The sequence below is a fragment of the Colletotrichum graminicola genome (assembly GCF_000149035.1).
Source record: "Colletotrichum graminicola M1.001 genomic scaffold supercont1.5, whole genome shotgun sequence".
In the NCBI taxonomy this organism is placed as follows: Eukaryota; Fungi; Ascomycota; class Sordariomycetes; order Glomerellales; family Glomerellaceae; genus Colletotrichum; species Colletotrichum graminicola.
The window spans coordinates 79033-103864 of record NW_007361009.1 but is presented as its reverse complement, the minus strand read 5'-3'; the positions used below and the strand labels follow the sequence as shown (position 1 = coordinate 103864).

The 24832-nt window shown below is 53.4% G+C and overlaps 7 protein-coding genes across 7 annotated transcripts; 3 read left to right on the top strand and 4 right to left on the bottom strand.

Moving 5' to 3' along the window:
* Nucleotides 1-5861: 5861 nt before the first annotated feature.
* On the bottom strand, nt 5862-12208 carry GLRG_02407 (helicase sen1; the record flags this gene model as incomplete). Its single annotated transcript, XM_008092416.1, has 3 exons — nt 5862-8022; nt 8074-11784; nt 11850-12208. 3 exons carry the CDS (start codon nt 12206-12208, stop codon nt 5862-5864), a joined length of 6231 nt encoding a protein of 2076 aa, XP_008090607.1.
* A 1357-nt stretch (nt 12209-13565) lies between these two features.
* Nucleotides 13566-15119, bottom strand: GLRG_02406 (HhH-GPD superfamily base excision DNA repair protein; the record flags this gene model as incomplete). Its single annotated transcript, XM_008092415.1, has 1 exon — nt 13566-15119. One exon carries the CDS (start codon nt 15117-15119, stop codon nt 13566-13568), a length of 1554 nt encoding a protein of 517 aa, XP_008090606.1.
* A 1523-nt stretch (nt 15120-16642) lies between these two features.
* On the top strand, nt 16643-18895 carry GLRG_02405 (C-5 cytosine-specific DNA methylase; the record flags this gene model as incomplete). The annotated part of the gene is made up of 1 exon (XM_008092414.1): nt 16643-18895. One exon carries the CDS (start codon nt 16643-16645, stop codon nt 18893-18895), a length of 2253 nt encoding a protein of 750 aa, XP_008090605.1.
* Nucleotides 18896-19191: 296 nt separating this feature from the next.
* On the bottom strand, nt 19192-20496 carry GLRG_02404 (pectinesterase; the record flags this gene model as incomplete). The annotated part of the gene is made up of 2 exons (XM_008092413.1): nt 19192-19607; nt 19677-20496. 2 exons carry the CDS (start codon nt 20494-20496, stop codon nt 19192-19194), a joined length of 1236 nt encoding a protein of 411 aa, XP_008090604.1.
* Nucleotides 20497-21090: 594 nt separating this feature from the next.
* GLRG_02403 (uncharacterized protein) lies at nt 21091-21865 on the top strand (the record flags this gene model as incomplete). Its single annotated transcript, XM_008092412.1, has 2 exons — nt 21091-21128; nt 21598-21865. The coding sequence occupies 2 exons, from the start codon at nt 21091-21093 to the stop codon at nt 21863-21865; spliced, it is 306 nt and encodes a 101-aa protein (XP_008090603.1).
* Nucleotides 21866-21975: 110 nt separating this feature from the next.
* Nucleotides 21976-23109, top strand: GLRG_02402 (glycosyl hydrolase family 28; the record flags this gene model as incomplete). Its single annotated transcript, XM_008092411.1, has 4 exons — nt 21976-22161; nt 22234-22743; nt 22806-22907; nt 22966-23109. 4 exons carry the CDS (start codon nt 21976-21978, stop codon nt 23107-23109), a joined length of 942 nt encoding a protein of 313 aa, XP_008090602.1.
* Nucleotides 23110-23345: 236 nt separating this feature from the next.
* On the bottom strand, nt 23346-24144 carry GLRG_02401 (uncharacterized protein; the record flags this gene model as incomplete). The annotated part of the gene is made up of 2 exons (XM_008092410.1): nt 23346-23979; nt 24038-24144. The coding sequence occupies 2 exons, from the start codon at nt 24142-24144 to the stop codon at nt 23346-23348; spliced, it is 741 nt and encodes a 246-aa protein (XP_008090601.1).
* Between the last annotated feature and the right edge of the window lie 688 nt (nt 24145-24832).

The window sequence follows — 24832 nt, the reverse complement described above, 5'->3', positions numbered from 1 at the left end:
CAAAATGGCAGACGGACCAGGAGGAAAGAAGAAACGACGGTCGTGACCTTTGGCGTGTATACAGTAGGACAGGGGTCTGATCCGTCGCCCATTCTCTCGGTTAAGGGGAGGCCCATCTTCCAGCGCCTAATGCCCCATGCTCAATGTCCAAGGATGAGCGGAGCAACACGACAAGGGTGGACAAGAAGGAACGGGTTCCGGAAAGGACGGCCGAGGGAAACGGGAGGTCGCTAAGACAGGGCCGGACGGTTCCCGGACGATGGACAACCCCCCCCCCCCCCCCTCCCCCCCCCAGCAAGGGACAGACACAGATACGATGTACTGAGTAGTTTAGGTACACCAGATGCGTGGTAGGGATACGATGGTATGTGCGTACCTAGGCATTCTACCAGTGTCTGTGTACCCTACCTAAGGTAGTTAGGCAGGTAAGCAGGCAGGGTACCTGCCTACAAAGCAGTTCGCAGCGGACGCGTCTCTTTCTCTCTTGCTCTCTCAGTGTGCATACGACGGAGTGTGTACGATTGACAGGTTGGCTGTCGAATGAGGGAGAGAATTCCTTGGGGTAATTGTGTTTCTCGAGTGTCTCTAATTCTTGTCTACCTGCATCACCACACCTCGGGGAGCAGCATCCGTGTTCCAATGTTTTATCAAGGGGAGGACTGGGGGGTACAAAGTGTTTGGCTACGCTCCAGCCCTGTGCTCCCCCTTCTTTTTTTATTTTATTGTTTCCCTTGTCTGTACGATTTGTCTTTGCCGCCATCGTCTATCTGTTCTTGTCGTCGACAAACCACACTGATCGGCCAGAAAGACTGGATTCTTTGTTCCGAGCAACACAAGAAGAAGAAGAAGAGAAGAAAAAGAAGAAGAAAAAAAAAAGGGAAAAGGGGGATACAATCTGATTATCACAAGGTATCAGGAAACGGGTTGGTGGCAGACGATCCAGTACCAGTACTAGCGACAGTTGCTTCGCTAACTCGATTGCATATTTGTGGCTTGCTTGTTTCCTGGGGCCGTGTACGTGCATGTGCGATGTACATGCAGTTTGTACCTAGGTAGATAGGTAGATAAGGTATCTGTTTGTATCTGAGAAAACAGCCAACCTCGGGTACTTGTAATCGCCACTGGTACAACCTGATATCGGCTGGAGATGCCCTCATGAGGAAACGCCCGCCGCCGTGTGGTACTCAGTAGAGTGAGTCTCTCGATTCTTTATTATGTGACCACGACCAATATCGAGCACGAGAAATCTCCGGCTAAGCAACGAGGTGTTGTTGCAACCGACCTTTCCCAGCACACTGCGCTCCAACCGTTGCGAGACAGGACCTACAACACATGCCAAGATACTACGGTGCTTTGCCAACTCCGGCTGGCAACGAGCTCCCATTCATTCACCCGATCATGGCGAGCACAGCCTCAACCGACGAGCACTCTCGTTATAATACACCCGTACGCACGCTTGCTTATGCGCAGGCACGAACCACTGCAATGCAACGCAATGTTTGTCATAAGCGGTCCCCCGATGTCATGCTGCCCACTGCGGCAGATCGGCACTGCATCTCGGGCGATCCATGCAGAAACAACCATGGTCCATCACGCACCCAGGTGCACATCCCTCTCGCTAAACTTATCCCAGCATCTTCATCTCTGCATGTGGTCTCCATTCTTCGTACGCGTGTAAACTAAGCAACTTATACGACTGTGTATGGTTGTCATTTTGTGTAGGTACTTGTGCGATCCTATGGGGGACCGATTCTATCAGTATCCGCACCTTCTCCCCCCCCGTCCTGGCAAAGACCGATGACTTTAGAGACAGATTTCCCGCCAGGCAGATTGGGCTACCAGCTTCGGGTTAACCGTGTGTGCCATGTTAATGGGCTAACTTGAATGACCGATTCAGATCAAAGGTACTAGTTATATCACTGCGCTGTTGATGACATCCTCTGCACCTGCACTGAACGTAATTGTAGTGTGTTAATCCGTGTCCCCCGTAGATCGTCCGTAATTATGCCCATACCCGGTGTCGGGACTCTTGTGCTCAAGCCGCGTGCCCTAGCTACATTAGCTAGTGGTATAGATCGATTTTCAGCCTCATTCGAACGGCGGCCGAGCACATCGTTTCGACCATAATCGCGATACGAATCCTAGCAGCCACGGCCGCATTGGACGCTGCGTTGACTATACAGTGTCACCTATCACTGAGTTCGCCAACTCGTTGCGTCTACAAGACGGCAGACACTAGAATTTGCCAAGAATAAGACATTACTCCCAGTCGGACACGACCACAAGGCTGAGGCGAGTAAGCGACAAGGATTCCACTGGGCGCTTTTGGAGACCATCACTACTCGTTCCCTGAAGTTCCCCACTCCGGCTCGAATGTGTCATTATCTTTCAACGTGTCACCCTCGGACCTGCGGCGTACGCCTGTGATAAACGTGACGCGGATAGAGCCTAGCTCACCTCGTGAGCAATCGCCGGTGACTACGCATCCACTGACGTGGTGACTCTCCGGGCGTTTTGAATCTCGCACTGACGCCACGCTATAGGACCGGCCTCTCGTGCACCCACCCCCCTGCTCTTGTCCATCCCCTGTCCTGAGATCCCTCTCCCCCCCCCCCCCCCCCAGCTGCGCGTCCCCAGCATCACCTTCCCAATGTTGCTTCCAATCATATTGCTCCCAATCGACTTCGTACATCGTCAACATCGCGTACATCCCTGACATGTCCTGCCGACCCCCAACAACACCCGCATCGATGCTGGTTCATGATGCCAGGTACCGTAAGGTAGAGCAAGGTAGAGCGAGGTAAAGCAAGGTCATGTAAGGTAATGTAAGGTGGTATCCATAGAAGCGTATCCGTACTCCACTGCCAAACCTGTCCGTCTACACTAAACTTCCGGCTTCAAACTCTTTCTCTCTCTCTCTCTCTCTCCTCTCCCTTGCTCCGCTCCCGGACCCGATCCACCTACAATTCATCACAGGTACCCTTGTGCGTTAAGATCGTGAGCTAACCTAGTCATCTTACGGCATCCCCTCCGTAGAGATCCCCTTGCCCTTCGTCAGACCCCGGTCCGCTCAACACTTCCGCTTGGCCCCTCCGTCACTCCTTCCCTTTCGTCGCTTCCGGCTGATACTCCCTCCCCATCACCATGACAGCCGAAACAGAAACAAACGCCTCCAGAAACAAGAAAAACGCACGTAAGCCCCGCTCGCGCCCCGTACCGAATGCTGTCCGACACGAGCGAGACCCAAACACCCAAGAAGCCCAGCTGGCCTGGGCCAGAAGCGTCTTCAATCGCCAAGAGACACACACAAGGAGTAGGTAGGAGGGCAACCACCTTTGATAGAGGCTATGGTTCGCCACCTGGACAGGGAATCACACCCATCCTCTCTCCCCACCCCCGGCAGGGGGACCCTTACCCCCTTCCCCCGCCTGCCCCTCTATCATCCGTCCCATGAATCCATGGTGTAACTCCCGTCCAAACCTGCAGGCGATCGAATGACAGGTGTCTGCCCCTCTTGGTCGCAATACTCTCCGTGCCATCCCAGTCGGTCACCCCCCTCGTCCTTGGCGCCTCGCCGGCGTTCCACATAATGTTCCTCTCTTGCTCAGTGTGTACGGATACATCATAGCCTATGGTTCATCAAGTCTCGAGCCACTGAGGGCTACGGCTAGGTCTGACCGAAGGTCTAGAAACCCTCTACGAGAATAAGAAAGCATGAGACGGAAAAAAAAAAGGAAAAAAAGAAGAGGGAGAGCAAGAAGAAGAAGAAGAAGAGTCCAGACCCAGGCCCTGAGATGAAAAGAAACACCACGGTGGCCCGGGGCTTGGTTCTCCTGTCTCTTGTCTTCGCTGCGGGCGCCGCCAGTCCATTCCGCTTCCATTTCCCTCCCCCCAAGGGTTTGCCCCAACGGCGAGACCCTGACGTCTTGTCTTGTCGTCAAGCCTCGAAACCCCGTCTTCGCCATCGTCAAAGACATGCCGCCGAGCTCGCCATGTGGTTTCCCGCTGCCGACCACGTTTCCCCCTCCTTTCTTTGTTTCGTCCGGTTGGTCTATTTTCTTTCTTCTTCCCACACACCGCACAAGGTTTTCTTCTGTCGCCAAGCGCGACCTTACGTAGTGAGGAACACAGGCAAGAGAATCCACCCCGGTCCCCGTGCGTAACATTAGCTGCTACTCGGACACACACATAATACGACCGACGACTTACGCCATAGCCATCAAGCGTCCGGCACCACCAAGAGCTCCTCTGCTAACCATATATCTAACCGTCACATCCCCATGGCCCGAACCTGACTGGCGCACAAAAGCGCCGGCCGCCTATAGTCTATTCCTCCACCACCCGCGCCCGCGCCCGCGCACGGCGCGCGACCGGCCTGAGTGGTGCGGTTCTGGTAAGCCTTCCCGCCACGGTAGCAAAACCGCCGCCGCCATAGCCCGAGACTTGCAAAATGACGCTGCCCATTAGCCCCTCGTCTCACCAGCCATCCCGTTCGTACGGGGAACACGCGTAACTAACTTTTTTGGGGCGTCTATGGCTTCGGTGCACCAAGCCTAAGTGTAAGCGTACAACAGCTAGTTGTCGAAAAAGACCGTCACACCTTTTCCTGCCACTCGTCCTGCTGCACCCTTCCCTCAATCTCTTTCCAGCGGTCAATAATAAGCCACGCAACACGATTTGTGACGGAACGTGAACCCCGATGCGCGTCGCGCTCTCTGCATGTCTCGGATTTCCGGCCGGGAACCCGTGCTCACTCTCCTTGGCCATGATTGAGACCAAGTGATTAACAACGAGAGTTGGCGAGGAGCTTCTCCTGCGCGCCCGGACGCTGCTCGGAAGCTCCTATTATGCGACCTAGTATGCAAAAAAGCCAGACAAAAAAGGGCCGGGGCAGAGAGAGGGTTTGTCTGTGTGCATGTGTGTCTGTCTGTGTATGTGTCTGTGCCTGCGTCTGGGCTGGTCAGGCTCGTCATGATCCGTGGTGACTTTCCGCTTTCCCCTCGCACATCATCGGCACATCGTCGTGGCATTGCATAATCTATCTTCATCGTTCCCATTCTTGGAAACCATGATGCATGCACATCCTCACCAATGTCATAACCTTTGGGCCTCAAGCAGCCCACTATCGATCGTCATCTCATCAGGCAGCCCAAGGCCGCTCTCGTACTACTCAGGAAGGACGAAGGACATTATCCCCAGCCCCTGCATAACGCAAGTCGCGCCTCTCGTCGTCTTCGTTGTTCACTCTCACCCTTTCACCACCATGCAGTGCCATGCTACCGCTGCCTTAATCACCCCGTCCTAGCGTTCACACAGCCGCGCAGAGAATCCCATATTCATGCCATGCTGCGGCGATCTACGTCAGCTCCATCTCAGGGCTAGTCCCGTGCAGGAAACCAGGTTTCCCCTCTCCCACCATTGCTAGTTTCCCAGCCCATAGATGCGTCCTGCCTATTGCCTGCGCCGATGCCATCCACTGCTAGGCCAAACTTAAGAAGGCAACAACATCCTTCCGCTCTGTTGCAAAAAGAATATAAAAAAAAGATGCTGGGTGCTACGCCCTTTGCCTGACTGGACCTGTAACGCCAGAGGCTCGAATGTCCCCTCAGTGATGCAAAAGCCTTTGCTCAAGCCCGGTCCTGTATAGAGTCTAATCTACAAAATCAATCAACCATCGTGTTCGAGTTGGCTGGCTCCCTTAGCGTCTGGGAGGCTTTCGCTGAATGAAGGGATCCGCCTTGGGCTTCTTCCTGTGGATGACGGGGCCGTTCTGCCCATTCTGCCCCGGAGCCGGAGGCTAGCAGGTACGTTAGCAGTGTCCCAAAATGCTCCAAAATTTGGCAATCTCATATCCACTTACTCTAGAGGGTATGTTGCGGTTTTGTGGCAAGGTAGAACCTGAAGGCAAGGTCCTCGAAATCGATGTCGTCTCCATCGCCGGCGGTCGTGCAGCTGGTGTCAGACCGAGGGCTACCATGGCAGACGGGTCCTTCGCCTTCTTCGGCTCCTTCGGAGCGTTGCCCATTGACCTGGGTCCCGTTGGTGGCGGTCTGCTGGGAGGTCGGTTCTGTTCGGTCGCCATCTGTAGTTGTCGTGTTAGGCACAAGGGTGAAAACCTTTATGGTTGCATCTTTGCTTAATTCGTCTTTACATACCCGCTTAGAGCCATGTTGCGGCCCATCGTTGGCATCGGATGCTCTCTTCTTGGACTCCTGCTTTGGTGTCGACGACTGAATGACGGGGGGTCGGTCAGAGCTACGGGCGACGGCGGGCTGCAGTTCGCCTCTCTCGTTGAGCTGCTCGATGCGATTGTTGCCCTCCCAACCCGGGCGGCGCTCTGCGACTGTGTAATTCGTCGGTGGCTGCTGAGGAAGCTGGATTGCTTTTCGTGGCGGCGCCGTCGGCGCATCTGTCATGTCAATTTCTTCAGCTTGTGATTGCACCGGCCTCTCAATGCCAAAGTCGCCCTGCGGCGTAGGTAGCGGCGGCAGTGACTTCATAATAACACTGGGCTTCCGCAGCATTGACATGATATCCCCCTTTGTGTAGAGAGATCTCTGCTTCGCGTTGTCGATGAGCTTATTCCAGAACTCACCCTGTACCAATGCTCTTGAATCTCCCAGAATCCACAGAGACGACTTGGCACGGGTCAGACCAACGTTCATACGTCTGATGTCCTTGACAAAACCAATACCGCCGGTAGGATCAGCTCGAACGCAAGAAAAGATGATGATCTCACACTCACGGCCCTGAAAAGCGTCCGTTGTGTTGAACTCAATGTCATCAGTAATGTTATCTCCAAACTGACGCGAAAACTGCCACTTGAGCTCTTGCAGTTGGGCCTTGTATGGGGTGATGATGCCGATCTTGCCCTTAATGTCGTAGTTTCGTCCAAAGTCTGCCTTGAATCGTTCATAGAGCTGCATAGCAACCTTCAACTCCGCGTGGTTCACCAGCGAACGGCCCTTGCTGCCCTTCGACTGGGTACCCTCGACATCGAAGAATCGGTACGGGCCAAGGAGGGCGGTGGCATGCCAGGGCTGGCAGCGCAGTGCGCTCATGTCCTCGCCATCAACAAGCTTGCCCTCGTAGAATTCCATGCTGGGGAACAGACTGATCTCTGGGTGCATACGGTATTGACGATCGAGAAGGTGGACGTAGTCGGGATGGTTCTGCTGCATGCGGACGAACAAACTCTGGTCGTAACCAAATCTGGCAGCAGACTGAGAAAGCACCGTCGGGGGCAACTGCTTCGGGTCTCCAACAAGGATGCACTTGGTGCAGCCGTACTTCAAAGGAATCAAGGCACTGAGCTCCACACATTGCGCAGCCTCATCGATGATGACAGTCTCGAACTCAACATTGAGGTTCTTGAACATCTCGTGGCCACTACCACTGAGCGTGGCGCAGAGGACTTGCGCTCCATCAAGTATCTCCTGCTGGATCTGTCGTCGGCGAATTTCGGCCTCACGACTGGCAGTGTTGCCGCTTGCCTTATCCTCATCAATCTTGGCGCCAATGTTGATCTGGGCACGCTTCAACTGATCGAAGGACCGCTGCAAAGCTTGCGATAGGTTTCGGTCGCCAGCCGCGCGGGCTTCGTCCAGTTTCGGTCGAATCTCTGCCAATTCGTCTCGGATCTTAGCTGCATCGTTGTGCATCTTATCTCGTTCCTCCTTTGCCTTGCTTTGCGTGGTGTCGCCTTGGAGCTTCTGTTTGACGAGTTCATCGAGGGTGACATCTCGGACGGCGGCATTGATGGCATCGCTTCTACCCAAACGAAGAACGTTGATCTTGTGGAAAGACCCGTTCATCGTCTTTACACCCTGTTTCAGACGCAAGACAAGCTCGTCCACAGCGGTGTTACTGGGAGCGCAGACCAGAAGCTTCTTCGGCATGGAGTTCTGGGCTGCCTGGCCCACAAGTTTAGGCTTGATGGCCGTTCCAGGAGGTTGGATGTTACCCGTGAGCAACGAGCCAACCATAGCTATGATAGTCTTCGTTTTGCCCGTGCCAGGAGGACTACAATGTGTTAGCACTGAAACTAGGAAGCGGGTGTCTATTTGTTCTCACCCTTGAATCAAGGTGAAGCCATCATTGTCTCTGGCACCGAGAATCGCCTTGGCTTGACCAGGATTCAACTGGTAATTCTGCATGACGCCATTGACAGCCTCCTCGCCATATTTCAAGATAGGTGAAGGTTCGGCTTTGAGGACTTCAAGCATCAGGTCGTAGTACTGCAAACTCTCGAGAGCCGCGTACTCTCGTTCAATGGTCGTCATGTTAGTGATCTTTACGGCTTGAAGTTCAGAGCCAACACCGAGAGCATTGGTAGCAAGCAGTGGATTATTCTTGCTGTTCAGGCGGTATGTCACTTCCAGCCTTTCTTTCTTGTAGGTGGTTTTCCAGATTCGTGCCAAAGCATGGGCTTCAGAGTTGTCCGTGAGCGGGCTATTTCCTTTGGACACAAGCACGATGTCACCCTCCGACAGCATTCTCTCTTTATTCTCAGCGCTGGGAATGCTGGCAGTCACTTCAAGAAACTTATCAACGTTCATACGAGAGGCAATCTTGAGGCCATAGGGTTTGGATGTTGTCTCATCCTTGGCAGTCACGAAAGATCTCCATGCTTCGGATATCAAGAGGCCCAAGAAGGTCTGCTTGTACTCCTGGGGGTGGGCGTACGTGCTTGCAACCCTTGTAATGACCAAGGAGGCTGAGGTCGATGGTGGGTCATTGCCCTCATGGAAGATGTCCCATTCCAAGATGGCCTGGTGGAGCTGGTCCATCGGCGGGATCAAACGAGCACGCATGTCCTTGGCTGAGCGTTGTACCTTTACCTTCTTGACTGGGCCACGGGTCTTCTCGAGCAGCGCTCGTTCGCGACGCCTTCTGGCTTCGTCAACGGCCTTCTGACCCTGCTGGCCCTTGTTGATAAGGTTGTCGAGATCCTCATCTTCAGAGTCATCCTCTTCTTCCTCATCACTGTCAACCAAAATTTGACTCTTCTGCGGTGCGAGATCTTTACCGACGACACCACTGAGGCCCTTCAGTCCTGAACCCTCGCCGACGTTGGCAGCATCTCTGAGAGCTTGTGCTTTCTTGACCATATCGGCATCTCTCTTGGCACGTTCCAACTTTGCCTTCTTTCGCGACTCAATGAGCGCGTTTTTTGAGGCTTGCGAAACTACAGGCTCAAGTATAGGCTTCGGTGGCGGCAGTTTGGACACGCTTGAGAGGGGGGACGCCTTCTGCCGAGAAGCCATCTGCTCTAGAATCGAGCGTTTCTTATCGACAGAGCTACTGAGCTCGAGAACATCGTCCTTGTTCGTTCGGCTGGTTTGGGAAGTGGAAGTTAAGGAGCCAGATTTGGACCAAGCGTCGATGAGGCTTTGCTTCTTTGGCTTCTCAGTTTTGGGGACTGGCCGGATTTGAATGATTTCCACATCATCGTCTTCGCCGAGGGCTTTGAGAAGTTCCGCTCGTTGCTGATCGCTCAAGTTGGTGCTGATAGGGTACTTGCCGGTGGCCGGTGACTTGACGCAAGAATCTTGGACAAAGGCCTTCGGTTCATCAGGTATGTCGAGTTGATTCTCGCGAAGTCTTAAGAGTAGCTTAGCGACGACTTTGACAGTGACTTCCACTAGATAAAGATCTCTCAGCCGAAGCATCCTCACAATGCCAGTCAGATGGCGCTGAGGGTCTTTCAGAAGCTGCTGCATCTTGGACAGATCTTGCGGCTGTGCCTGCACGTTGGTGGCCTGCAGTGCTGAGGCAAAAAGGCCATCCTGAGCCAGCATGCCGTCGGCTAGCTCAATGACATCTCGACAGAAGTCTTGCATTACGTTGATTTCTGCCTGGTGAGACCAAGTGGCTGTGCATTGAAAAGCAACCTCGATGTATTTCCAGTGAGCAACCCACCAACCAGTGACAGCGATCTGTTCGCCATTTTCCAACGTCTTGGATCTGAGGATTCCAGACGACAGGTCGCTGAGACTCTTGAGTACATCTTTGGCGGTGTTGATAATGTGCCGTGCTGGACCCCATGCCACACTGGATGGCTCCATGATCCTCCGTGTTGCGAAAATCATGGAAGACAGGGTGATGCTGAGGTGGCGGTCAAGCAACGCTGTGATGGCTTCCGACTTGACAGGTTGTTCGGTGATAGACTTGATGAGCTCAGCACTTGCGCTACTAATTTCGTCCTCGCCGTGTACAGTGAAAGCAATGATGGGACGAATGCTCTGGCCCACGAGACACAGCTCGTTGAGTTGTGGTGATGTGAACTCGCACATGCGTTGTAGTACTCGCCCAAGTGCCTCTGCAACCTTGATGAAGTGGTTGTTGAAGCTCTTCTTCGCCGGGGTGAGGTTGTCCGGCTCCTTACGTGGACCACGAAATCTCTCGACGTTGATTAGAGGGGTCATGGCCATGAGCATTGTCCTAGCTAGCAGGAGCTTCCCGGCGAAGAGGTTTTCCAGAAACCCGTCCCACAAGTCTGCCGATCTGCGGGTGACCGCCGTCTGGATAACCGCGTTTTCGTTCTTACGGAGTTCGAGATGCTCTTCGGAAGTCGCCCTAGAATCCAGGCTCATGGCAGCGCTGATGACCCTCATGGCTGCTTTGGGCACGCCCAGGGTGTGCTGCTCTTTACTCTTGGTATCCGCAGCATCATTGATGACATCCTTGTGCTTCAAGGTGACGTTGAGAATCGAGTTGATGTAAACAGATGTGGTACTAGAAACGGTATTGACTGACGGATCCAGAAACGACCTTAACACATGGTCCAAGGCATCTAGGCCAGCACGGATGCACGCAGCTCTGCCCTGCTCCCCAATGCTTGCATCATGAACGATTTGTTCGAAAAGCAAATGGAGCAGCTGCTCGCAGGCGTCGCTCTTTTGTTGGCGCTTGAGAGACTGGATCCACGTGTTGATCCACGAAGTCGTGATTGACTCAACCGAGTCGTTGCTGCCGCTGCCATCGTCGTAGGGTATGGCGAATGTCAGTGATTGAGCGAGCAGTTGTTTGAAGAGCCGCTGAGAAAGGAGTTGCTCGACAACAACAAATGGCCGCGCGTCACCTATCGTGTCCCAGAAAGCCTGAGGAGACGTCTCCAAGAGGACGGTCAAAGCTTGAATGATGAGCAAAAGGATTGCTTCGGACTCGCATTGCATGTGAACAAAAAGCAGGTCGTAGAGGCTTGGCTTGACTTCCATACTCCGAAGACCATGCAGCAAGAGCTTGTCATCCATGGTCTTGATGATCCAGTTAACGGCTTTCCAAAACCGCTCGATTTCCGGAATGTCAATGGGGTTCCTGGGGTTACGTTGAGCGACTGACTGAATCGCCTCCACCAGATTATCATGAACGGCCCAGTTGAATTGCGCCTCGGTCAGCGACTTCTGTCGGAGGCGCTCCCAGGACTTCTCTGCAAACTGCAGCCTTGTCTTGTCCTCTCCGAATAGGAACTGGGTCATGGCAGGGAGTAGAATGTTTTCGCCCAGCTTCAAAGGCTTCTTACCCGAAAGGCGGACGAAAACAAACTGAAAGAGGTTTCGTTTCTCGGGCAAACTGAGGTATGGCATACAGCAGAGGGCCTCGTAGACGGTGAGAAGCACTGCGCCCTGGTCCTCGCCAAGGTCAGCTCTTTGAAAGACGCGGCCTTGGCTTTCGACCTGCTCTATGATGTCCTTGGCCCATTGGAGACCCTTATCAATCCGGTCAAAGTCAAATCGGTGGAGACAATTTTCGATTCCGGCAACAGCCTCTTCCGGCCATTTCCTGTGGTCCAGTTAGCACCGATGGTGATTGCTGGCTGTATCGTTTAGAGCGGAATGAGAGCTTACTCGGAAAAGACCTGGATGTACTTCTTCCGGTGCATGTGCCAGTTCAGAACGCATTTGTCGCAGTTATGGAGGTTGATGGCCATGCGCGCGCCCCATTGCTCGAGCCAAACACCAGCCTTGTCCTTGCCGTACGCGAGCAGAAGACTGGTCCAGTAGGCAATGTCGAGCCGTTCCTTCCATTTCTCCACCCTCTCCTTCTTCTCAAGGGCTGTGATGCTTTCGCCGGCAGTGTTCAGGTCATCGTAATCCTCGAAGTCATCTTCGTCTACCTTGGGGCAGAGAAGGTGAAGGTCCGGAGAAATGTGGGTGAACTTGCGATAGCTCTCTTCGAGGATATCCTCGACTGGTTGTGACGACATTTTACTGCAGTGAACAAGCCCGTCGAGGCATATCGTGAGAAATGTAGAGGCTACAAAGACGAAGGGTCGGTTCGACGAGGCTGTGATGCGGAGGTCGAAACGTGAGGTGAGATAAGGAGCTTCGGCAATGTGGAGTTGGCAAGAAATATTCGCCGAGGACGACGGGGGCGAACACGAAAGATGGGGATCGCTAGCTGCAAGCTGAGCACAGCCAGAAAGAACGAAAGAACGAGTGCAGTCGAATGTATCTGTGCTGAGAAAACACACTGTATCGTGGAAAGAACAGGGGACAAGTCTCGTCGTGGAATCGAGTCGAGTCGATTGCCGATTCTCGTGGAGCCTAGTGTTTGTCGGTCGCTGCGGCAGGGCGACGTTTGTAAGGGCAATGTAAGACAAACTGGCCCCGTCACCCAAGGAAGCAATTAGGAAATCGAAAGGCCCTCAATCGAGAAGAAGGCAAGGTTGGTGTGGAAAGGGCGGCGTGGGAGGAGGAAAAGAAAACCCACGAAGTTTTTGGGTGTTTGGATGCTGGCAGAAAAAAGCAGAGGCAAGAGTGGGCTGCAAAAAGTGTAGTGACACGCTCCGGCTCGGCTAGGACGCGGTCAGGCGTCCAAAAATCCATTAAAGCATCAAACCGTGTCGACAGGGGTAAGAGTGCGTGTGAATGGAGCCGTCGCTGATCTGAGTGAGCCTCTTGAGTCTTGCAGGCTACTCCGTACAGAAGTACTCCTAATTGTGCAGAATCTAGGTACCTAGCACAGGTATTGCAAAGGCTTGGGCTGTCTGTGCACGGACCATACCTTAAATCCCACTGCAGCTTCAGACCATCCATCATCCATCTCTCATCTTCCTTCACCTTTCATTCTAGTCTTTTGGCTTGGATTCTTCTCTCTGATGTGGCATTGGGTTTCATCATTCCTGTTTCCATTTTTACATTCAACACCTTTTTCACACGAAATCATTGGACATGACTCTTGGCCAACAGAACACCCAAATCATTGATCAAAGCCAGCCCACGATGCCAAACACAGAATTGACAAAGTCAAACACAGTTAATATATAACCCACTTCTTTCTGGATGCCATGGACAGGAGTTAGCCCTATACTGCTAGCATTAAGCCCTTTTTACTCTATGGTAGTTTTCAAGCAAGTCATCTACAAACATACGCTGCCGCAACCATGACAACTCTAGGAATGCCCACACCCACAGAAAAGCCCCAAAATAATACCCTCAGCTGTTCAGTCAAGTGCCGGAAAAGGCAAAGAGCGCGCCCTGTTCCCCAAGTGGAGCCCGAATAGGTGGGTTCAAAAAACACCATACGATACACATAGCACAATGTCAGGTGTGAGCATCGCCTTATGCTTCTGAGAGAAATCCGGAATCTGCCTGGTCTGCTGTAGAGTTGATGAGGGGCTCCTTGACACAGTGACAGCCACTCCCCTCCTCATTGTTAGTTATTGACAGAGATGTCTCTTGTTTGATAGCAGCATCAGACTGGAAAAGGCCCTCATGAGTCTCATGCGCTTCAGCACCATTATTCTCAATGCCGACAGCATTTGCTGCCTTTGACTTACTCTCCTTCTTGCCGTAGCGATCCAGCAAATGCTCAAGTGGACAAACCGCCTTGTCCCACTCTGTAGTTCCCTTTGAGGTGTTGCCTTTGCAGCGGTGGCATCCACTCCCGTGCTCAATGAACAGCTGATGGAGGCCGTACTTGAGATGGTCCGGAACTCGTAGGTCGCAATGCATGTAGACGTAATTCTCATTTTCTGTGCCGGGAACCCAGTACAGCCACTTGCACATGCGATAAACGTGGGTGTCCACAGCAAAGCTGGGCATCTGCAGGCAGAAGAGAAGAAGGCAAGCTGCCGTCTTGACTCCAATATGGGGATATTTGGTGAGTGCCATCATGACATCGTCTGATGGCATGGCTCGAATGTGGTCTAGAGTGAGGATTCCAGCTTCAATCTTTTTCAGTTGGTGCTCTTTTTGGCCCGTAGTCATTTCAGCTGCGCCTGGCACATTGGCAACCTTTCCTGTCTCCTTTTCATCCATATACGCAGATCTTCTGACTTGATTATCCGTGTAAATCATGTCGAGGCATCCTCTTATGCCTTCGTATTTCCTGTTTTGCAGTCCACCCTTGTGGAGGGTCTGTATGACATCTTCAGGGGGGGCCAGACGTACTGCATTCCAGTCGATGCTGGCGGCGCCGATTCCTTGGGGGTCAAGTTGGCCGAATCTCGCAATAATTCTTTCCACGACCATGTTGGCACTGTCTCGCGTTACTGATTGACTTATGAGGGTTCTCATCATGGCGTCCACCAAATCAGGTACTTCTCCACATCCAGCAACGGTAGTGGAAGGTGGTTGGATCTTTGCCGGAGGGGTGAAGCTGAGTGGCGCATATTTCTCGGACTGCGTGGCCGTTTCCTTCCTGGCTTTCTGTTTTTCTTCATATTCCTCTACCAAAATGTCATAAACGGCTTGGCATTCCTCTGGAGTGGGCCTGGACCAGTCAGGGAATGGAGTTGATCCGGGCATCAAGCGGTACTTGTTGTTGGGTGTTTCCTTAGGCAAGCCCCGAGGCCTTGCTGCCTTCTTGAGCTCCTCTAGTGCCATCTTCTTTATGCCTGGGGCGGTGGTATTGAAGCTGTAAAAAGGCTTGCGGTCATCACTGTTGAGGGTTGCTGGCTGTTGGACGGCTCCCAGACCGTGAGGGAGGACTACAGTATTCGGCTGTGCTGGCGAAACAGAGTAACGGGACTGCTTCTTTGCGCGCTTGGTACGATGTGTCTTTTCTTGAGTCTGATTGATGCTTGCAGGTCTCTTATTTCCTGGCTCGGTGGAGTCATCAGATAGGAGAGCTGCTCCTGCAGCCCGCTTTGCGGCGCTACGGGTTTGAGGCATTGTTTCACGAAGTGTGCGAAAAGCTCCTGGAGAGCAGTTAGCCAGTGCCGTCTGCAAGATATTAGGTTTCGGCTTACAACTGCATGCTCCGATGGGTAAAAGGAAACTTTTCTGGTCCTCTGCTTGGTTGTATAGTGGCAGTACTAGCCTCTTTGCGAGTATTCCGCGAGATTGTTTCCGTTCTAGGAGAAGCAGATGCTGTCAAGGTATCTGTTATTCTCTTACCAGAGCTATGTCTTTAATTTCCGCTGCCTTTTTCTCAGTACTCTGGTCCCTTCTAGAAACCGCTGTGGCAGGCTTGATTATTTAACTTGCACTGAACACCTGATACCTGGTTGCTGATCTCGTATCAAAAGTCGGCGACAAATTGTTTTTGACCAAGGAAGAGAGATTTTTATACCCCGAGAAGAACGGAAGGGCTGAGCTGTCAATGTTCTGTTGTTTTGAGCTGCAGTCACTTTGACACACGTCTGGGGGCGTTAATCACGCCTGTAGAGAGAGTGAATGAAAGGGAAGGAAAGGACGACCATTGATGAGCCCTTGGTACCTAGGTCGGTAGTTGGGTTGCTGTTAAGTGTACAAACACTGTGGGCATGTTCAGGCCAGAAGAATCTGAATGTATGGAAGGCACCTAGGAAACAAGGAGGTCGGCTGGGAAGGAGGGCCTGGGGCCACACATGCCGATCCTGCTTGTCACCAGCCGCCATGTATTGAATCGCCAGTAGTAAGGAACTAGCCAGCAGAATAGTAAAAGGCTGTGTGATGTCTAGGGATGTTGTCCTGGGCGCAAGATTCTCTTTCATCTAGCATTTGTGCTACGTTTCCCTGCAATCTTTGACTAGCTTGTTGTTCACAATCAAATGCAGGCTTTATTTCCAAAGATTGGAGTTATGATATGGTAAAAGTAACGAGGCAAATATCGTCTTTAGTGTTGTCAAAGTCTTTCTGCTTGTCCTGGGCAGTTTGCTTTGCACCTTTTGCCTGCCTCGTTATCACCATGACGGACTCTACACATTGCCACAAGTTATTATATGTTTGTTGGAATTTTGCAGAATACGGTGACCGACCACGCAGCCTTGAAAGAGCGAGAGATTTTCTGGTCATACTGTGCACCTTCCGATAACGTGTTGAAGCCTGAAGACATAACCGGAAGGAATAGGTGTTGCTCCTTCCCTTTTCCATCAACTCAATTGGCTTCACTTCGTCCACAACCACTTTTGACTGCCTAGGTAGGTTCTCAATCTCATCCATTTTTTCTACTTCATATGAGATTGTCCCACTTACCTTCTCAGATCAGCCATAACTCTCACTTTCAATCGAACCTGAAGTGCATTCTTCCCTCATCAACTTGAGTCTTCAGCAAACAGGTTGGATGGAAGAGGTGACTGAGAACTTGCTTCTCATATGAATTCCTCGGACTCAATCATCTGTTCTCTCCGGGCAGCCGAGTGAGTAACGCATCAACTGCAATTATCTTTTCTCCTCTAACTCTACAGGTCGAATTAATTTTCCAGGATCTATAGATGGCAACCTTTCAACCTTCGGGGGAGAGTCCTCAGTATGCCATTGACCTTGATTTTGACGAACCCGTCTTCTCATTAGGAGAACAGCGTGTCGTCGACATCGAGCGTCAGATTCATGCGTACCGCCCTAAGCCCAGAAATAGCTCGCTCCGCACTGATATCAGCGGCTTCGATGAGCAAACGGAGGAAGAAATTGCCAGCGAGGAGCTTGCCAACTTCATCGACCTTACTGTAGACGATGATCCGGTCGTTACGGTTCGATCCCAAAGGCGCCGCCGTGACCCTACCCCGCGAGCTCCTGAGCGCAAGCATGAGAAGGTCAAGATTGCAGGAGGCCTCTCGATTAAGCTGAATACGCTCTACGAGCTGAGCCCTGAGCATACACAAAAGTCAGCAATTGAAAACCACTTCATTCTGGTTACCGGAATATATGAGAATCTCTGGACACACGAGTATGCAGTCCGAGGCTTGCCGTTCACCAGGTCCCGGACATTGATGGCAAAACTTCCCCGAAAGCTCAACGAGGTTTTTGCACTCTATGAGATGGAGGAGGGGGATGACCGCACACCAGAGGATCAAGCATCTATCGAAGTCACAGTCTCTGCGCTTCTCAGACCCCGGTCCCTACACCTGACCAACGCGCCTTTCCCTGAGCATCGTTTTGATCGAAAGATTTTTGGGCATCGCGCGGCAGTCGAACAAGAGGGCCCTCTGGTCTGCCGCTGGAAGTTTTACGTACATTATCGCGACTCCAGCAAGAAGAGGGAGCGCAAGGCAAACCACTGGTCTCTTGAGCGTATTAGAGCCCACGAGGTCATACGGGACGAGTTCAGAGTTCCTGAGGAGGTTCTCAAAGAGGACTGGAGAGGCCAGACGATTCCAGGTGGCTCCAAAACGCCCGAGACTGGAGGATTTGTTTCATCCTCCAGCCTCACTGCATCCAAACAGCAATACACCGTCTTCGACTCGTTCTGTGGTGCCGGTGGATTTTCTCGCGGGGCAGAGCGCGCTGGGCTGCATGTTAGATATGCCGTCGATAACTGTGAGAAAGCTTGCGCAACCTATCGCCTCAACTTTCCGAACACTAACCTCTTCGAAACGTCTGTCGATGAGCTTATGCGGTCTCAAAAAGAAACTGAGTTGCGTACCGATATCCTGCATCTGTCACCTCCCTGTCAGACATGGTCTCCAGCGCACACCGTTCCAGGTGCCAACGACGAGGCGAACATTGCCGCTTTATTCGCCTGCCGAAGTCTTGTTGAGAAAGTACGTCCTCGCATCTTCACCTTGGAACAGACCTTCGGCATCATGCAGCCCTGTTTCGATCCCTTCTTCTGCTCTCTCGTTGGAGGGTTCACTGAGTTTGGGTACTCGGTCACCTGGAAGATTGTTCATCTTCAAAACTGGGGCCTGCCTCAAACCCGGAAAAGACTAATCATGATTGGAGCATGCCCTGGTGAGAAGTTACCTCCTTTCCCTTCGGCTACTCATTCGGAGACTGGTGGAAGGGGCTTGTCGAAGTATGTTACGATCCGCCAGGCACTGGCCAAGATCAATGTCACGTCCACCTTTCACAACCCGGAAGAGGAGGTCAAGGACACACTCCCACTCGGGTCCGTCATCAGCGACCCTGATCAGATTCTCCGCAGATGCGTGACCTGCTCAGGCGGGCAAAATATGCACTGGTCTAACACCAGATCATACACGGTCCGCGAATTCGCCAGCCTCCAGGGGTTCCCCGTCTGGCACCAGTTTGCCGATGCACCCAAGTCGGCCCTGAAGAAGCAGATTGGAAACGCATTCCCAGCTTGCGTCGTGAGACTTCTGTACGAGCACCTCAAGAACTGGCTGCTCGTGGAGGACGGTCTTGCCCCGGCGCGAGAGCTGCGAGGCAGCGTTGGTGGCCGAGAGTTGGTCTTCGTATCGGAAGGTCCATGCCGTGAGACGCCTCCGTCCGCGCCCGTGCCTGTCGGTGGAGAATTAGGAGGCTCTCATGAAGACGCTATCATGCTGGACGATGATGATGGAATGCAGGTCGATATCAAGTATGACGAGGTTTTTGATGTCGATATGACCGACGTGCCCGAAGCTCCTAACACTCCCGGTACTTTTGACGCACCGAATACGCCAAACACCCCAGACACGCCGTACACACCTCGCTCGCGGTCACGATCAAGAACCTTATCATTCGGGGCTACACCCAGCCCCACGCCAGCTGTTGGCAGCAAAGACTCGCCCATTATGTTTGACTAAAGAGGCACTCAGACATGCGCTTCTTGAAATGGATGTTGACGGAACCATGGATTATGAAATAAAATTTGCTCGCTTGGTTTTGTTGATACGACTGGATGATGGCTCCCGGAGACGGCATGAAAAGCGATGGTCTGATAGGTGGATACGTGGATTCATTGTGTTCCCTCACGTAGCTCGGGTAAGAGGATATCTTCTTGTATCAGGAACGATACACCGTTAGTTTTCTATTGTCTAGAATCATTCCATCATCTGTACCTGCTCTTGGCCCGTCCACCAATGTCTCCTTCAGAATGACATCATGCCGTTCTCAATACGCTCTGATCGATCCACGAGACGAAACCAAACTCGCCCTCGGCCGTCTGGAACACGTCGGAGGGGTTTCTGTAGGGCTTGACAGCCGCATCATCGAGCACCTTGGTGACGTTGCTTGCCGCCATCTGCTCAGGCGTCCAGCCCGGGCCGCGGTCGTTGAAGACGGCCATGAAGGTGTAGTTGTTAATGCGCGGTTCTGTCGTGAGCCAGGGGATGTAACCCTGCGGCTTGATGCTCGCGTCAAAGTAGGTATCCATGAAGATAGAGCGGTGCTGGGCGTTCCAAGGCCGACCGAGGGGGCAGTCACCGCGGATCGTCTGGGCGATGGAGGCGTTTGCGGCGATGGCCTGTGAGTCGGAGATGTAAACGCCATACTTATTCTCAAAGGTTGTGTTTGTGCCTGGGAGAAGGTGTCAGTCAAGGTCCGGGGCCTCAGGCGCACGGGAACGGGGGAACGAAAGAAGCTTACCCTTCCAGGCAGTGATGCCGCCTCCGCAGTTGCGGAGCGAGAGCGTCGACTTCTCAATGTACGCTGTGCCAAAACCGTACAGGAAGTCCACCTGCCCCGCAATCACGTTATCGAAAAAGTAGGCGTTGCCCAGCTTGCCGACATACAGGGTGTCCTGGTAGCTGTACAAGCCGCAGGAGTAGAAGCCGGCGTTGGCCCTGCTGACGCCGACGGCATGCGCGGGCCCGTTGGCGAAGGGGTACTCGTCGTTGCGGAAGTCGATGTTGTACGCCCGGAAGTCGACGCAGCCGAAGGGCGTATCCTCGGGGACGGGGAAGCCGGTGGGCCCCGTGCCGGTGAGGGTGGCGTTGAGGTTAGGGCCGACGGTCAGCACGCTCGTGTAGACGTTGTCCGGGAACGCGACGTTGTGGTTCGCGGCGTTCCACCACACCTGGACGTCGTTGGCATTGGAGTCAGTGGTGTTGAGCGTCACGTCCGCGTAGAGGTCGCCCGAGGCGGGGCGATCCGACATGCCCAGCAGGGTCAAGGGCCCAAAGCGGGTGACATTGAGCTGCTCCGTGTAGCTCCCGGGGGCGATGAGGATGGTGTAGGGGGTTGTGTTGTTGGGGAGAGAGGCGATGGCGGCCTGAATGGAGGTGAAGTCTGCGCGGGTCGAGTTCTTGCTGACGAAGAGGGTGTTTGGGGGGCAGCCCGCGAGAGGGTTTGACGTCTTCTTCTGGCATGAGGCGTATGTCTTTGCCGGGTCCAAGGCGGCGGCGATGAGGGAGGCCCATGAGACAAGGGCCCCCGAAAGCAGGGTGAGAGAAACCGAAGTCTTCATTGTGATACAGCTTCGCGTGGACCAGATACTAAAAGACAAGTGCTGCCGGGCCGGACTGGAGGAGGGTTGAGGAGCATCCAGATCCAACTCTGGACCCGGAGAATTGGTTGTTGATATATACCACGTAGCTTCCCGCTGTCCATTGCTACCCAGCGCACCCGAGTTTTCCTGACGGATTACCCGGCAAAGACCTCATCCCCAGCTTCCAGGGATATCTTTTCCGGCACCTATGCAGTAGAAGCGCGGGCGCGAGCGGCATTGATGCCAGAATGGAGGACTCGCAGGTCAACGCGGGGTAAGGGGACGGAGAGGTTACCCCAGAAACCCTTCGTCCTCGGCACAGGATCGTGACGGCCCATGGGGAAGCGTGTGGATATGCCGTGTCGTGCTGTGAGTCTAGACGCAAAATATGCGTACCTAGGACTCCTAGGAGCACTCGGCAGCATGGAAAAAACGGGGGTAGAGCGGAAGATGAGGAGGTCGGCCCAAACTTTGGGGCTCCGCGGATGGAAGAACTTGAGACGAAGGTTTCCACGAACCACAGCGCGAGCCGAGAGAGGTCCCGTCCCTGGAGCCGGCCTACCGATCATCCTGATGCTTGTCGATGGAGAGATCAGCCCTCTGTACGCTAGGTAATTAGCGCTAGCCGAAACTATGATTGATGACCTATGAATCATGATGGTTCACTCCAATTAAAACCCTCTCAGGACTTTTTGTCCGCCCACCCATCATATGGACCGGAAAACCCCATCCTATGCCATGAGCTTATCTCGCTAGACTCCCATCCCAGTGCCATATTTCACCTCTAGCGACCTGGATCCCTTCCTTCGATGGCATTGGTGGTGGATACCTACCAGAAGGATGCATCCTAAGCTCCCTCGAGACGAACCATGGCATGACTACCTTATGATATAAGTCCTGCTCCTCCTTGGGTAGCAATTACCGCCAGTCTCGAGGAAGAGTACTGCAGCACAGCATCGCTCGGCAGACACTTGGCGCAGAAACCCGTACCGTTGCCAGCCACCACTACCTACATTCGTTTACGACCTAGGTAGTCTGCTGTTACGTACCCTTGTCATGGTCGCACCAACCCCTCTTCAGTGGTCTCCTGGCCGCCGCCTTGGTTCCCCTTACCCATGCTGCCGGGTCCTCATCCGCCGCCCCCGTGCGCCCAGACATCAAGCCTGCGCCCTTCCATCCGGGTCCCGCCTTCTCCACCTCGGCCCCGAGGACTAAGACATGCATCGTGGAGGCCGGCGCCGCCGGCACCGATGACGCCCCCGCCATCCTCAAGGCCTTCACGGACTGCAACCACGGCGGCACCGTGGTCCTCGACTCGACCTACAAATCTGCTCGCCCCTGGACTTGACTTTCTTGCAATCCGTCGACGCCGCCATCACTGGCACTGTCAACTTTTGCGATGACATTGACCATTGGCTGCCACGAACGTTTAAGTACACATTCCAGCTGTCCTCGTCCATGTGGAAGATTGGTGGCACGGATGTGAACATCTACGGCAACGGCGCCGGTACGCTCAATGGAAACGGCCAGAAGTGGTACGACCGATTCGCCTTCAACGCCACCCTCCAGAGACCCATCTTGCTTGTCACCGATGGCCTTCACGGCGGCTCCATTACCGGCCTGAACATGGTCAACTCGCCTCAGGTATGGTCCAAAAACACCGAGATTCCGGATATCCCTTCCCCCAAAACATGACTCTCACTAACCTCCGCGCAGTGGTTTAACCTCATCGCCAACAGCAGCAATGTGCTCGTCTCCGACATCACCATCAAGGTCGGCTCGATCTCCAAGAACCCGGCCAAGAACACGGACGGTTGTGACACGTACCGCTCCGACTCGGTCGTCATCCAGAACTCGCACATCGACAACGGTGACGACTGCGTCTCCTTTAAGCCCAACTCGACAAACATTGTCGTCCAGAACCTCGTCTGCAACGGATCCCACGGCATCTCGGTCGGCTCCCTCGGCCAGTACGTCGGCACGTTCGACGTCGTCGAGAACCTCTACGTCTACAACACCACCATGTCCAACGCCTCCGACGCCGCCCGCATCAAGGTCTGGCCCGGCATCGACACGCCTTTCCAGCCTTCGCTTTCCGGTGGCGGCGGCTCCGGATACGTCAGGAACGTGACTTACGACGGATTCCACAACTCCAACAACGACAACGTCATCACCATCGACCAGTGCTACGGCCAGAAGAACCAGACTCTCTGCAACCAGTATCCTGTAGGTACTCTCATTCCACCGTGAAAACAATGTTGACATACAAGTTTGCTGACACTCTTTAGTCCAACTTGACCATCAGTGACATCTACTTCAAGAACTTTGACGGCACGACCTCCTCCAAGTACAGCCCCCGCGTGGGCACTCTCGTCTGCAGCAGCCCAGCGGTAATACTCTCTTATTCCTCGGATCTGCAAAAAGAACAAGTCACTGATGCTGTAGCAGAAATGCCTTAACATCAACGCATCAAAGATTGACATCGAGACCCCGACTGGCGCGAACCCTCAGTGGTTGTGCGTTAACCTCGACACCGGTCTTCTTGATATTAACTGCGTGACTAAGGTGACCAAGAGATCGATCGGGGTGTAAACTTGATATTCATTCTTTGTATTGATCATCATGTTTCAGAAGTTGAACTCATTAGTCTGCCCCGGTCCCTAGGCCGTCTTCTCTTCAAAAAGGAACGCTGTAAACATGTTCTGAAACTAATTAGATTCAATGTCATTGCGGTTACTCCGCTGCTCTTTTGTGCAGTTGGACAATACACTCAACCTCTAGTGGTTCGCTCTAACAAGCTCTTCATTACATGAAAACCTACCATCCGCTCAAACTGATCCGGCGCTGGCAGAAGGCTTATCCAACCTCCACACAGCCATGTCTCTCTTCTCGGGAAACCGCCATACTTTGACACTCTCCTTGGCGACGGTGACAAGCCTCCCACCGCACTTCTCTGCCACTCGCATGCTGCCCAGGTTGTCCGGGTCCACCTGGGCCACGAGATGCGTGATCTCAACCTCGTCAGCGTCCCCGCCTAACCCCGCAACTCTCGTCATCGTACTTCCGTCTCGCGTCGACGCCCCATCTCTCGACACATGAGAGCTGGCTTCATGGATGTTCGGGGTCTGCTGAACGAAAACCTCTCCCCTCGGCGCCCGGCGTGACTGGCTCCAATAGATGTTCAGAAACGCACACACGGCACGCGTGGCGTACCCCCTGCCCCAGCAGTTCGACCTCAGCTTGTAGCCGATCATCAAACCCCAGGCTGATGCCTGAGTCGTCTTGACCACGCCGATCATTTTCGTCGTTGCCGTCGCCGGGGTGGCGTCGTGGGCGCCCGGGGGCGGGTGGTTTGACGACATGATGGCACAGCTGACGCGCCACGGTTTCCCTGCATCATTCGTGGACGCTCGGGTTAGCAGAACCGCTGATGCTTCGGGGGTGGCTGTGGAGCGCTGGCAGCTGAGACGGGATGTGAGTCACGGATGGCGGATATTAGGTGGAAAGTAAGGGCCCTCACCTCCAAGCATCAGCTTGCTCGTCTGAGTAAAGTTCGTGGAAGTCCTGGAGATGTTTTTCATTGAGGGGCTCTAGCCAGAAGTCTGGCTTGGAGGATTGCGATTGCATGGTGGAATTAGAGCAAGACCATGGGAAGTAAGCACGTGGGGGAAAGCCTTGCATGCGGCATGAGAGAACGAGATATCAAGCCGTTCCACAGACCGAATGACAGTTACGAGGTGCCGGCTATAGCAGGTGTAACCTAGACCGTTCATGGAAGACTCATCGATCCAGTGAGTCACTTTGAAGGACCGGTCAGGGAAGTACTAAGTTCCGCCGAAGGATTCAGACCGTACACAAGGTAGCTGAAGTTACACAGTCGCCGTTTTCCCAAGACAGCGGACAAGTCAAGCCCCAAGTTAGGGTCACTAAAGTGCCAATTAGATTTTGCAGATACAAGATGTGCCTCGCTTCATTTGCATTGACTATCCCAGACCTTGTGCCGATTTTGAAGTCATGTACGGATAACAAGCCAATGATACGCAAATGCGTATCCTCCAGACGGCTCGAAAAACTCAGCTGTTAGGGCGGGAGAGCCGTTCGTCACATCGCCACTTCTTGTCTTTGTATGTAGACCTTGTGAATGTTGTCAGCGCGCTCAGATGCCGAGACGGGATATATAGGGCCTGAGCAAGAGTGATAGTGCTGACTAAGCCGACAAGGACCACCCTGAGACCCCAGTTTCGATGCACGAAAAGTTGGAGAGTCGCCACGCGACGAAGCCCTCTGAAGACAATTATTCCACACCCTTGCATAC